This window comes from Triticum aestivum, chromosome 7A (assembly GCF_018294505.1).
Source record: "Triticum aestivum cultivar Chinese Spring chromosome 7A, IWGSC CS RefSeq v2.1, whole genome shotgun sequence".
Lineage (NCBI taxonomy): Eukaryota > Viridiplantae > Streptophyta > Magnoliopsida > Poales > Poaceae > Triticum > Triticum aestivum.
In genome coordinates, this window is record NC_057812.1 from 261693905 (window position 1) to 261707478 (window position 13574).

Sequence of the window (13574 nt, forward strand, 5' to 3'; positions counted from 1 at the left end):
AGCAGGAGGGTGACGGTTCAAAACTCATTCTTCATGCAGTGCGCCCGTTTGCGTAAGGTGAAGAAACAGGTGCCATTTAGGATTTGCCGGAAATGCCATCACCTCCTGCTCTTTCTATTTATTTTTTTGAGAGAAATCTCGAAATCATTAATTAAGGAGTACTCGTTGCAAAGAACACTTTACTTTCCCTGGTCGCGACAAGTGGTGCACATGCAGCACGCCACTTGTCACAACCTGGGAGTTTTCCTTTTTTCGTAGATCCGTTTATTCAAAACGTTTTATCTCTTAAACCGTGCATCCAAATCTCGAACCGTTTTCACCATTGGATTCCTCGCGTCGAGATCTTTAAAATTAGATCCTATGTTGATAGGTTTTGACGAACTTTTTTTTCATGAAAAAATCGGACGAAAAAACCGAACCGGAAGCATAATTTTTTTTTCTTTCAGAAAGAGGCACGCCCGTGCCTCTCGCGAAATCACAACCGTGCCTCTCGTGAAAGTAAAACCATGACTCTCGTGGAAGGAAAAAAACAGAAAACACATTTTTTTGTTTCCGAGAGGCACGGCTGTGACTCTCGCGAAGGCACAACCGTGCCTCGCGAAAGCGAAACCGTGACTCTCGCGAAAGAAAAAAAACGCGTATTTTTTCCACTTTCCTAGAGGCACGGCCGTGACTTTCGCGAAAGCACAAGCATGCCTCTCGCGGAAGCAAAACCGTGACTCTCACGAAAGAAAAGAAATAGAAAACATGTTTTTTTTCCCTTTCCTAGAGGCATGGTCGTGACTTTCGTGAAAGTACAACCGTACCTCTCGCGGAAGCAAAATCATAACTCTCACGAAAGAAAAAAAACAAAAAACGCGTTTTGTTTTCCCTTTTTCCGAGAGGCACGGCCGTGACTCTCGCGGAAGCAAAACCGTGACTCTCGCGAAAAAAAAACAGAAAATACGTTTTTTCGTTTCCGAAAGGCACGACCGTGACTCTCGCTAAAGCACAACCGTGCCTCTCGCGGAAGAAAAACCGTGACTTTCGCGAAAGGAAAATAAAAGAAAGCGCGTTTTTTCGCGCAATTTTTTTTTAAAAAAAATTGATCGAAAAGCTAAGAAAGACAGGGAGGAAACCAAAACGTCGAAAAAATCCGAAAAAACCGTTTAAAAAGCCAAAAACACGTGCGAAAAAATAAAAAAAATTAAAAGAAGCGCCCAGAGCGCGACACGTGGCGAATGACTGAGAGCGCGCCAATTGACGCTGATCGTTGCGAGGCTTCCGAAGGAGCGCTCGTTAACTAGCCGCTCCCGAGAAACCTCCTGCTCTCTCTAAAGAATTAGAGTTGCGAGGCTCGCATTTATTTTTTGGCCCGACGGCAGCAGGCCTCTGCCTGGCCCAGCGAGGCTAATAATGGGCCGACTGCGCCTCGCCCGGTGAATAGGCCACTCGGCGGAAAGTGAAGTAGAAAAACCACGGAAAGAGAAAGGTCGCGTTCTCCCCAAGGTCAGTCAGCTCTTTGTGACATCTCGAGTATCGACTGCTTCTTCCTCCGCCGAGAAGGGAAGGGGAGCGCCGCCTGGAATCACCGGAGCCGGACGCCAGCAGCGATTTCTCCGACGGCCGCCTGCAGGCGGTAACTGAGTAAGCTCCCCCTCCTCCTCTTCACCCCTTAGCCCCAATTCTTCCTACTGGACGGGAATCATGAGCTTCCAGAGGTCAGATCCAACCGGACTCTCACCTCTTGGCAGGCAAGCCTTGGTTGGAAATCGATCGATTGATCTATCTCACCTTCATTGTATGATTCCAGAGCATAAGTGAAGATAATTGATGAGTAATTTGTACGGTTCCACCATGTCCTCCCCTTTGTATGCGCCCGTGGAATAAACACCCATCTAGCCTTGTTGTTTGCTCGACCATCTAAACAACCATGTCCTGATAGAAATTTGGCGTCCTGTGACATCACAGGATCTCAAAAGCTCACACCCATCAACGCGACGCATGCTTGTGTGGATAGTCTAAGAGATCAATTGACACTTCGGAATTTTTTCTCTGCAGGAAGCTCTGTACAATCTGCTATTGCTCCTCTGCTGATACAAGATGGTGGGGCTGAGTTGGACAAGGGCTTGTGTCTTGGCCCTCTGCATCATGCTGTTCTTGCACCCGGCTGCGGCTATCCGCTTTGTGATTGATAGGGAGGAGTGTTTCTCGCATAACGTGGAATATGAGGGGGATACTGTTCATGTATCCTTTGTGGTGATCAAGGCTGACACTCCGTGGCATTATAGCGAGGATGGGGTGGATCTTGTGGTAAGGACCTAACCCCTTTTTCTATATCTATGTAAATCACGCAAGAATAAGTATCATCCAATGGTTACTTAGATGCTTGATGCATTATTGGGTATCAAAGGGAGGCACAGTCTACTAGAATGTTTGTTCTGCTGGTATAGTATCACAACTATTTTGTCATTTATTTTGTGTGAATTCATGCTATACTTTATACTCAAGAGACGCGGACAAAAAACTAGTAATATTATCTTAAGTATATGTTGTGTTGGTATTTGAAGTACTACATAATTTTTTTGATTTCAAACCAGTTTTGATTCTTTTAGTCATTCATGTATAATTTGTAAGTTTTGAACACCTTTAAGTCTTTAACATGTAGGATTTCTTGAATTAAGATGCAGACTACTAACTATGGCAACCATTACAAATAATGAAGGAATAAGGTGTGAGGAAGAACTAATTGTTCAACGAAAACATGCACGACATTATTTATAAGGCGTCCCACCTTGGACTCTTAGGCGGTAATTTTGCTCGCATTAGGTGCTTAGGCAGGCGCCCTGGGTGTTAGGGCGGTTTGTGCTCGCCTTAGGTTGCTTTACCGCCTTATAAACAATGATGCACGAAACTAAGTTATGTTAGAAGGGTTTTATCACAGGGAATGGATATAACAGATATTAAGATATTGATGGCCCATTGGTTGGATGGTACTCCCTCCATCCGGAATTACTTGTCGCTTAAATGGATGTATCTAGCACTAAAATACGTCTAGATACATCCGTTTGACCGACAAGTAGTTCCGGACTGAGGAAGTAATTATTAACATCATGATTGGTCTAGTGATTGGGTGGAAATTAACATTATCGTGGTATGGGGCTTACAACTTGAGCCATGATCCTGTGGAATTTGAAACCCTACATTATACAGAGGGAGTACTTGATAGTGCACTTGCTCTCAGAAATATGGACCAAGGGAGCTAATAGTTTTATTTTTTATTTTCCTCAAACAAACATTATGCAACACCCCTATACTGGCTACCGGTTATAAGGCCACTACGTCTGGCTACCACGTGAGAACTAGACTGGCCCCACGGACCAACACCAACGCTAGTTTTTCCTGCGCACTTTGTCCTCACTCATGCACACCTGGGATCAACCTCCCAATAGGCCACCCATTCTCAAATTGCTTCAAGCCGAGCGCGCTTAACTTTGAGGTTCCTTGCAGATGGGCTCCTGGAAAAAGAAGAGTTTCGTGTTGATATGAGTAGCCTATTAATCCTATTAACCTGGATGTTTTAGGCACATAGAAGATACAAGTCGTTCAGTATTGTATTCATTGTCACATAATTTATAAAGATATTATTTGGATTGTGACAATTTTAACTTTAATTTGTACTCTCTCCTATCCATATTAACTGTCGCTGATTTAGTACAACAATTAATATGGGCCGGAGGGAATACTTTTTTTTACTTCCGGGCATCCTTGCTTTTATTTGCTAATAACTAAGAACAGTGGAGCATAGCTTTATTTTGTTGGGATAAATTTACTTATGTGATTTACTAAAAAAAAGTGGAATGTCATTGCTTCCATTGGCTAGAGTAGTTCCGAGTAGATGGCCTTTTGAATAAATAAGTTAAAGTAGTTCTGCTTGGGATTGTTTTGCTCATTTTTTGTGTGCTCTTGGTCTTCCTATATATGAGTGCATCCTAGAACGAATACAATACAATTTGCTACGATATTTCCCTGTTATCTCCCTGTTTATGCAACTGCATCACTCCTTTTGTGGCCAGTAATTTATTAAGGATGATTCTAACTTGTACTGTGCTGCAACTTGAATTAGAGCACCTTGTAACATTCACTGTCAATGTACTTCTTAAGTTTTAGTATAACCCACTGTTAAGTTTGTTCCATGTTGACTAATAACAGGTTAAAGATCCTAATGGAGCTCAAGTCCGTGACTCTCGTGACAAAATTAGTGACAAATTTGAGTTCATAGTTCAGAAGAGAGGTGTCCATCGCTTCTGCTTCACCAATAAATCCCCATATCACGAAACCATAGACTTTGATGTGCATGTTGGACATTATTCATATTTTGACCAGCATGCGAAAGATGGTAAGAATTTCTGAAATCTCCGCAACTTTGGGTAAGCAAGAACATGGTGTCACTCTTGTCTTTTCCTGGAATGGATGCAGAACATTTTTCACCGTTGTTCGAACAAATTGCTAAGTTGGATGAAGCACTTTACAACATTCAGTTTGAGCAGCACTGGCTGGAGGCCCAAACCGACCGGCAAGCAATATGTGAGTATCCTCTATTATTCATTTGTTTTGAGAATCCTACTATTCAAATCTTACTACTAGTGTTCTTGTCCTTTGTACTACAAGAAATACACTGGTTATTTGGCTTAAAATACTAGCATTCACCAGCTTGTTCACTGGTAGTGATATCAGTTGTTAATAGTTTATTTATTTATAACCTAAATGAGGATGTCATGTATGTCACCCCTGCGTTCGAGAGGAGCATGATGCCAGTTTTGGCAGTTCTTGGTGCCGGTGCCCTGATAGACTTCACTCTAGCAGCCTGCAAGTTGAATTTCTCGTAAATTTAACCTGCAGTCCAGCAGAATAATTAGTAATAACCTAATCTTACCTAAATGAGGATGGCGTGTTTCTACCCCCTCCGTAGGAGAGGAGCATTATGCCAGTTTTTGGCAGTTCTTGGTGCTGGATGCCCAGGTAGACTTTACTCCAGCAGCCCACAAGTTGGACTGATCTAAATTTTAACCTGTAGTCCAAGTCCACCAGAACAAGTTAGGATTCGCCAGTGTTTGCGGAAGGCTGTCTGCAATTTCTGAATTTGTTATAACTCTGGTGGGTGCAACACAGGCTAGCCAAGTACTACCATGGTTTGTCGAGAAATCTTTTGATAACTAGAACTTCAGTGTATGAGCTTATGCCAGCTGTCCAAGCAGCCAGTGGATTGCACTCTTCTCACAATCTTTATAATCTAAATCCCTTTGTCATCTAACCACGTCTTTGCTGCTGTGGTGCAGTGAACGAGAATATGAGCAGGAGGGCCATCCACAAGGCGCTTTTCGAGTCGGCTGTGCTCATCGCAGCCAGCGTCATTCAAGTCTACCTGTTGCGCCGACTCTTCGAGCGCAAGCTGGGGACATCTAGGGTCTAATGCTCCGTCAGAAAGCGGTGCCTTGTTGCCCCCTCGAAACTGTAACACTGAACTGTGTGCCATCACTTGTTTGTGGATTCTTGTTTTACATATGTATAATCCTTTGTGACTCCATATATGAGTTCTTCGAAAATGACACTTCACAGTTCCATGTAGTACTGACTGATATCCATATTCGCCATTTCGCCAGCATTTTCTGTTTTCCCCTGACCACTTTTCGCCCTGACTGGGCCGAAGCTTCGCAAAGCTGATTTTCATCGAGATGGCATGTTCCGAAGTTGTACTGGTAGAAACGATAGAAGACGCCTGACCTTGCGAAAGCGAGGCGTTGTTTCCTGAATTTAGGCGTGGCTTCCTTTTCTGAAGAACGAGTCGCAGGCGGATGGGCCTCGCCGTCACAGTAGCCATAAGAGGAAGAGGAATTGAAGGCGGTTTGCCGCCCCCAGTCCTGTCTGTCACTCCCTTTGCCTTGAATGAAAATATGGATGGATCGGGCCACTTGCGTTCATGCACTTGGGGCTTTCCGTGCGGCGCCAACGCACCAGCTGCTGAGCGCCCAACCAACGGAGACGGCAGCTGAAATCAGTTACTCATCGATCCCTACACGCCAGCTGCAGAAAGGGGCATTTCTCGTATGATCCCTCCCAGGTTCCCTGTGATTCTATCTCGATCTACATATACTCTACATACAGAAGAAACGCGCTCGTATGATCCCTCCAAGGCATCCCTCATCATGCTTGTTTCATGGACAATTTGAAATGAGCGAAACGTGCGAGTTTTCAGGCATTAGTGTGTCCCTCCGACAGTGCTGCTTTCCTCCATCGCCACCAAGGCTAACCTCTGGATCACCGCCGGTATAAAAAATTAGGGTCTTTGTTATTGCGCGAGTAATCCGTATGCCGTGTACTCGGATCGTTTGTAACTTTTTTTTGAGCGTCGTTTGTAACTAATTTTATTCTCTCTTATTTAATGGATGAAGCAAAGTTTTTGCCTCTGTTAAAAAAAACATACAGAAGAAAAAAGAAGGTGCACCGTGCAAAAAGAAAAAGAAAAGAACCTGAAATCGTCCGCGCCACATCATCTACGTGATCGCTGTCGCAGGGTGCCTTGCCTGAGATGCAGTCGTGTGGGAGAGGGATGCAAAGGAGATTTGACTTACTTTAATATTACAAGCAAATGATGGTTATCGGTAACTAGCAGTAGTACAGTAGTATTCGGATGAAAGCAATGGTCCAGTCCAGTGTAAATGCTGTGAGTAGCTGTTTGGTGCGTGTGAGCATCTAGTCTAGAGAAGATGCCCGCAATGAATTCCGGAAAGCCGCAGGCAGCAGCAGAAGATGGGAGCGTGTGTACCAGCGTGCACCACTCCTATACTACTACTCCAGTAGCTGCTGGCACACATGCGATGCATGAGTACACATCAATACCGGAGGTACCAGTAATAAACGGCTGGTACTAAGGCTGATCATAATGAGGAGTAACTTATACTAGTGTCATGCATACAACATTAGTCTAAGTTACTGTCTTTATAGTGTAAAATAACATAATAGTAGTGTCATTGATGACTTCATTTATTACCTTATAGACTCTTACTTTCTCGGGAAGCGATATGTTACAGTAACATATTATGTTACTAAACACATCTCTCCTCATTAACTACATGCCACATAAACAAAATTTTTTTGAAGTGCGTTATGTTACTACTCCTTTTATTCCATAATGTAGTGCTTCCTCTATCCCCGTGCTTCAACTTTAACTGTAAATTTAACTATCAAGACCGATTGCGGCGGGAGCAAAAATTATACTCCATCCGGTCCTTTTTACTCTGCATATTATAATTCTTTGAAGTCAAACTTCACAAAGTTTGCCCGTATTTATATGCAAAAAATATCAACATCTGCCATGCTAAAGTTATACAATATGAAACTTTAAGTCATGACACATCTATTGGTATTGATTTCAGATTGTGAATGTTGGTATTTTTTTCTACAAAGTTGGTCAAACTTTACGAGGCTTGATTTCAGTCAAATCTTATATGCGAACTAAAAAGGACCGGAGGAAGTATCAGTGAATTCGTATTCGAAAGAAATTTTCAATTATATATTTTTTTTCTTCCGCCACAGTTAGTTTCGTTGGTTAAATTTATGGTCAAAGTTAGACCTCGGGAAGCGCGGGCGCACTATATTTTGGAATGGAGGGAGTACCTAAGTTACTCCCAATATGACTAGCCTTAGAGGGTGTTTGGATCCAAGGGACTTATTTTAGTCTGACTAAAAATAGTCTGTTAAGAAGCTAAAATTCCAAGCACCCGTGACTAAAGAGGGGCTAAAACTAGTCTTGAGACTAAATTTTTTTAGTCAGGGGTACCCCTACTAAAATGTGGATTAATCCTCTCCCTCCTCATTTAACTCCTTTTTTTAACACAGACGAGTTCTGAATTGGAGGCTTTGGAGGATAATAAATGGTCATTAATTTGATTTTTGTCTCTTTAGTATTTGGATCCAAGCATGGATGAAGCTAGCAAGTTTTAGTCCCACTACTTTTAGTCATGAGACTAAAATGTATCCAAGCACCCTCTAAATTACTATCTTCATAGTGCAAAGTAACATATTAGTAGTGTCATCGATGACTTCATTTATTACCTTATAGACTCATACTTTCTCGGGAAGTGCTATGTTACAGTAACATATTATGTTACTCTAAACACCTCTTGTCGTGGTTCTAAGCCTGACAGTAGAGTGGGGGTAGGTATGGAGAGGCAAGGTCCTAGCTATGGAGAGGTTGTAAACACAGGGGATGTACGAGTTCAGGCCCTTCTTGGAAGAAGTAGAAGCCCTACGTCTCGGAGCCCAGAGGCGGTCGAGTGGATTATATGTATATGAGTTACAGGGTGCCGAACCCCTCTACCTGTGGAGGGGGGTGGCTTATATAGAGTGCGCCAGGACCCCAGCCAGCCCACGTAGGAGAGGGTTTAAGGTGAGTTAAGTCTGGGGCGTTACTGGTAACGCCCCATATAAAGTGTCTTTACTATCATAAAGTCTACTTAATTACAGGCCGTTGCAGTGCAGAGTGCCTCTTGACCTTCTGGTGGTCGAGTGAGTCTTCGTGGTCGAGTCCTTCAAGTCAGTCGAGTGAGTCCCTCGTTGGTCGACTGGAAGGTGACCTCTTCTAAGGGTGTCTTTGGGCAGGGTACTTAGATCAGGTCAGTGACCCTACCCTAGGTACATGACCCCATCATTAGCCCCCGAATGGATTGAGGCTTCGAGTGAGGAAGGAGTTGATGTTGTTTCCGATTAACTTTTGCACACTGGTCGTGCGTTGTTCTGGACCAAAGAATCTCTTCGTTGATAGTGACCAACTTGTCTTCAGTCGACTCGATCCATTCTCTTCTTTCGTCGAGTGATCTTTCGGGCTTTGACGATTTCCGAGCGACGGATCGCAGGAAATCCCGCGTCTGACAGACCGGTCTGCCGTTCGCGGATTCCGCGGGATGCGAAATTTGGGGAAGCGCGCGAAACGGAGCGGACCGCGGCGTTCGGATGGGACGGGATATAGACGCCTCGATCCCCGCGCCGCTTTCTTCGCCACGTATCCCGCCTGCATAACTGTTCCTGGATATGATTAGATCGACCGGGCCCACCTGTCATCCACTCGGAAGGGACCTTATAAATGCGCCCGGCGAGGGTTTTTTGTACAGTGCCTCAGCATTCTCTTTCTCTGCTCCCTTCGTCTCCGCCCGACGCGCTCGCTCTCGCCTCCGCCCAACCTCTCCTCGCGCGTCTCACCGGCAACCATGGCCAAGGAGAAGACGGCGGCGCTGGAACGCGCGAAGAAGGCGTCGGCGACGGAGAAGGCGAAGGGGAGATCCACCAGCCGCGGCGGGTCTTCGTCTAGATCCCGCCTGCCGAAGGGCTGGGTCCAAGGAGATTGGATCCAGTCGACCATCACGGAGAAAGATCTCCTCGACATGGCCAACGAGGGCTGATCCCCCATGGAGCTGCGAGGCTTCCGGGGAAGGAGTGGCAGCCCCAGCCAGAAGAGGGTGAGTGCGTGCTCTTGGCCACCCATGTTGATCGTGGATTTTCTTTGCCGCCGAGTATTTTCTTCCGTGGTTTCTTGAACTTCTTTGGAGCGCAGCTCCACCACTTTACCCCAAATTCTATCGCCTATCTTGCCGCGTTCGTGTCCATGTGTGAGGGTTTTCTGGGCTGTCGACCGCACTGGGGCTTGTTCAAGCATATATTCACGTGTCGCTCTCAGACCGTGAAGAAGGCGAGCCCAGGCGACGAAAGAACCCGAGTCGTCCAAATGTGTGGGGGCCTGGGGATCCAGGTGAGGAATAAGAGCACCTTCCCAGCCATGACTTTTCCCGAGTCAGTCAGAGGCTGGCAGTCGACCTGGTTCTACTGCCAGGATCAGTCGACGCCGGGGCAGTCGAGTGGACTCCCTCAGTTTACCATGGACCGAGTGAACAAGCCCTCCTCTCTGAAGTTGATTCCGGAGGAGAAAGCTGACGTGAAGATGTTGATGGAGCGCGTGGTACAGTTGGTTCGGGAGGGAGTGACGGGCATGGATCTCCTGGAGGTTTTCCTTAGGCGTCGTATCCAGCCCCTTCAGTTCCGGAGCCACTGCATGTGGTTGTACTGTGGGACTGAAGACGAGACTCGAGTCCATCCAGAAGCAGTCGACGATGTCACTCTGGAAAGATGGATGGCCGCCGTTACCGGAAACAAGGATAACCCACGCGGAGCCAGAAGGATTCCTCCACTCGACCACAACAGTGATCCAAACAAGGTATGCCTGCTCTGCTCTCCACTGTGTTCTTGTCATATTCATTTCTGTTTATTCTGCCAATTGGTCGATTGATCCTTGTCTTGATGTCTATCAGGCCCTCACCGAGCTGTACTCGATGCCCAATGGAGCACAGGCTCCGACTGAGGAGGGTGAGGCGAGTGGGGGCGAGAGCCAGGAGGAGGAGGAATGGGACTCGGACGTTGCTGAGGATGATGATGACGATGACGACGATGACGGTGATGAAGATGACGCTGAAGACGAGGAAGAAGAGGAGGAGGAGGTCGTACCACCGCGCTCAGAAAGGCGGTCGAAGCTTGTCCACGACCCTTCGACTGAACGTGGCAAGGGGGTTGCGACCGTTGCACAGTCGACCAAGCGCCCTCGGACCACCTCTCCGGCGCCGACTGAAAAGGCGCCGAAGCAGCCCCGGGCGGCTCCGTCGAAGCCGACCAAGCTCCTGCCGAAGATGAAGGTGTCCATCCCCACCATATCAGGGTAATCATGCTGCTTAAGTCTTCTTATTTTGTGTGAACTTTGTCTCTGGTTGACGCTGAAGTTAGTCGACTGATTCTTTGGAGTTGCAGTGCTGCTACTTCTGAGACCTCAGCCCGGGCTGATGACCATGAGATGGAGGACGCAGCAACCTCAAAACCAGGTACTATATTCTTAACGCCGTTTTTAGTCGACTGACTCATGATCTCTAATCCTGATTCTTCTCTGTAGCTCCACCCAATGTTGTTATCACTCTCCCTGATGATGATGAGGATGAGGAACCGCTGAAGCGCAGAAAGAGTAGGAAAGCGTCTGCCAGCAGGGTGCCCCAGGATGTGACGGCGCCTGAGACTCTGATTGCGGAGGAAGAGAATACCACTCGACACACTGTGTCCTTCGCAGATCCACTGACGAGTGCTCAGCAGCCCTCCCTCTTCACGACGCACCACGTCCCAGAGGACCAAGCTGGCGCCGCGAAGGAGGCGATACGCCAGGCAGGGATCATGATGGAGCAGTTAAGGACCATCCGGGATGCGAGCCAGGCAGCTTACGACGCCAGTTCCGCCCTTCAAAGCAATGTTCAGGTCAGTCGACCACCGCCTGTTCTGTTAGGATATGCTATCAAAAACTTTTCTTTCCAGAATTTATAGTAGTCACCCAGTGGGTGTGTCGACTTAGACTCCGTGTTAGCGGGGGCACGCTGAGTGCACCCGCTGGGTGTAGTCCCCAAGGCTAAGGTCGACTGCTGGCAGTCGGCCTTAGGCTTTATAATTTCAGTCTTTGCGTCATTCGACTATGTCGACTGGATTTCGCAAACTGGTCGACTGGTCGACTCTGTCTTCAATAGGATTAGTGGGGGCACGCTGAGTGCACCCACTGGGTGTAGTCCCCAAGGCTAAGGTCGACTGCTGGCAGTCGGCTTTAGGTTTTATAATTTCAGTCTTTGCGTCATTCGACTATGTCGAATGGATTTCGCAAACCGGTGGGGGCACGCTGAGTGCACCCACTGGGTGTAGTCCCCGAGACTGTGGTCGACTGCTTGCAGTCGATTACAGTCTTAAAGAATACATCTCTCTCTTTTTTTTGAGGTCGACTGGTCGACTCTATCTTCGATAGGATTAGTGGGGGCACGCTGAGTGCACCCACTGGGTGTAGTCCCCGAGACTACGGTCGAATGCTTGTATTCGGCTGTAGTCTTAGAAACGTGTGATTTTTCCTTTTTCACTCGGAAGTGAATTATATTTGACATTTAGTCGATTGGTTCTTCGCAGAACTCCTGTGATCTTGTGGCTCGCTACTCTGAGCTGGAAAACAAGCACGTTCAGCTCGAGCTGAATTTGAAGCTGGTTCAGGAGAAACTGACGAAGGCAAAGGAGGAGACCGAAGGTATGTTTGGTGAGACCTTGACGACTGATCTTCCCCTTCGTTTGTTTCAAAATCTGATCTTGCTGTAACTTGCAGGTAAGGTAAGGGAGGCCCAACAGAAGAAAGACCTTGAACTAGCTGAGAAGATCAAGCTTGCTGACGAGAAGTTAGCTTCAGTCACCAAGCTTGAACAAGACAATACCAATCTGAAAGCTGCTCTTGGGATCGCCAACAAGGAGGTCAGTCGACTGAAAACTGATAAAGCTGCCCTGACCGACCAAGTCAGTAAGTTGACTGGGAAGAAAAATGATCTGGAGGCCTTCCTGAGTGGTCTTGCCAAGAAGCTGTTTCTTATGCTTGAAGGTAAACCTCTATGCTCGGCAATTATTTCCAATCGTGGTTTTTCCATTCGACCATCACCTTGACTCGGTGATCGTCCTTGCAGAATTTTGTCAAAACTTTGAAGAAGAAACTAGCCGGCTGGAACCAAACCTCGACCCCGTCAATTCTCCGGTGAACGACGAAGTTGCCATGAATGTTTTCCGACTGGAGTCCCGTGTTGCAGCTGCCGTGGACTATCTTGCAAGGCTGAAGGTCGCCACATCTCGCATCGACTCGACGCTCTGGCCCGGGGAGACACTTCAGAATGACCTTGAGTCGCTGATGGCTCGCTTGAACACGATCCCTGGTCGAGTGCAGGAGTGGAAGAAGTCCTCGGCTCGATGCAGTGCAGATGTCGCTCTGTGTCTGGCCCGAGTCCACTGCAAAGATGCGCGAGAAGAGAAGCTGGCGGCCCTCCGGGTGGCCAACACCAAGAAACATGACTTCAGGTCCTTTATGGAAACTTTCCTTGCGGCCGCCACTCGGATCGCAGATGGAATTGATCTTGATGAGTTCGTTGCACCTTCCAGCCCTCCTCAGGAGGGGTAAAAAACTTCTTCTAAGCTCGACGCTTTAAATTTGCCTCGGTATGCCGAGTGGAGTTGTAACCGATAAACCTTAACAGGCTTAGCGCCTGAGCACTTTCGGTTCCTTTAGGTATCGATCCGAACTTGAATTTGTCGTTTGAATATGATTGCTCTTGGCTCTAAATGTCTTTTGTAGGTTTAAAGCAGGGCGCTTACTGCAATCGACTTATTCCTTAGTCCACTTAGGTGAGCGCTGGGCTGCAGCTAAGCCCTCGAGTGGAAGTCTGGCTTACCACTCGGCAGGATTTTTATAACTTAGGTGAGTACTTGGACTGCAGCCAAGCCCCCGAGTGAGAGGTTTGCTCTTCACTCGGTAGGATTTTGATAACTTAGGCGAGCACTGGGCTGTAGCTAAGCCCCCGAGTGAGAGGTTTGCTCTTCACTCGGAAGGATTTTGATAACTTAGGCTAGCACTGGGCTGCAGCTAAGCCCCCGAGTGAGAGGTTTGCTCTTCACTCGGAAGGATTTTGATAACTTAGGCTAGCACTGGGCTGCAGCTAAGC

At 46.9% G+C, this 13574-nt stretch overlaps 1 protein-coding gene across 1 annotated transcript; it reads left to right on the forward strand.

Annotated features, from left to right (window-relative positions):
* Window positions 1-1439: 1439 nt before the first annotated feature.
* Window positions 1440-5607, forward strand: LOC123151909 (transmembrane emp24 domain-containing protein p24beta2). The gene is made up of 5 exons (XM_044571542.1): window positions 1440-1626; window positions 2041-2292; window positions 4192-4378; window positions 4459-4566; window positions 5319-5607. The coding sequence occupies exons 2-5, from the start codon at window positions 2083-2085 to the stop codon at window positions 5450-5452; spliced, it is 639 nt and encodes a 212-aa protein (XP_044427477.1). The 5' UTR covers window positions 1440-1626; window positions 2041-2082; the 3' UTR covers window positions 5453-5607.
* Window positions 5608-13574: the final 7967 nt, after the last annotated feature.

Coding starts and splice junctions, on each gene's coding strand:
- LOC123151909 (XM_044571542.1), top strand. CDS start 2,083: ATGGTGGGGCTGAGTTGGACAAGGGCTTGTGTCTTGGCCCTCTGCATC. Junction 2,293..4,191: donor AGGATGGGGTGGATCTTGTG/GTAAGGACCTAA, acceptor GACTAATAACAG/GTTAAAGATCCTAATGGAGC. Junction 4,567..5,318: donor AACCGACCGGCAAGCAATAT/GTGAGTATCCTC, acceptor GCTGTGGTGCAG/TGAACGAGAATATGAGCAGG.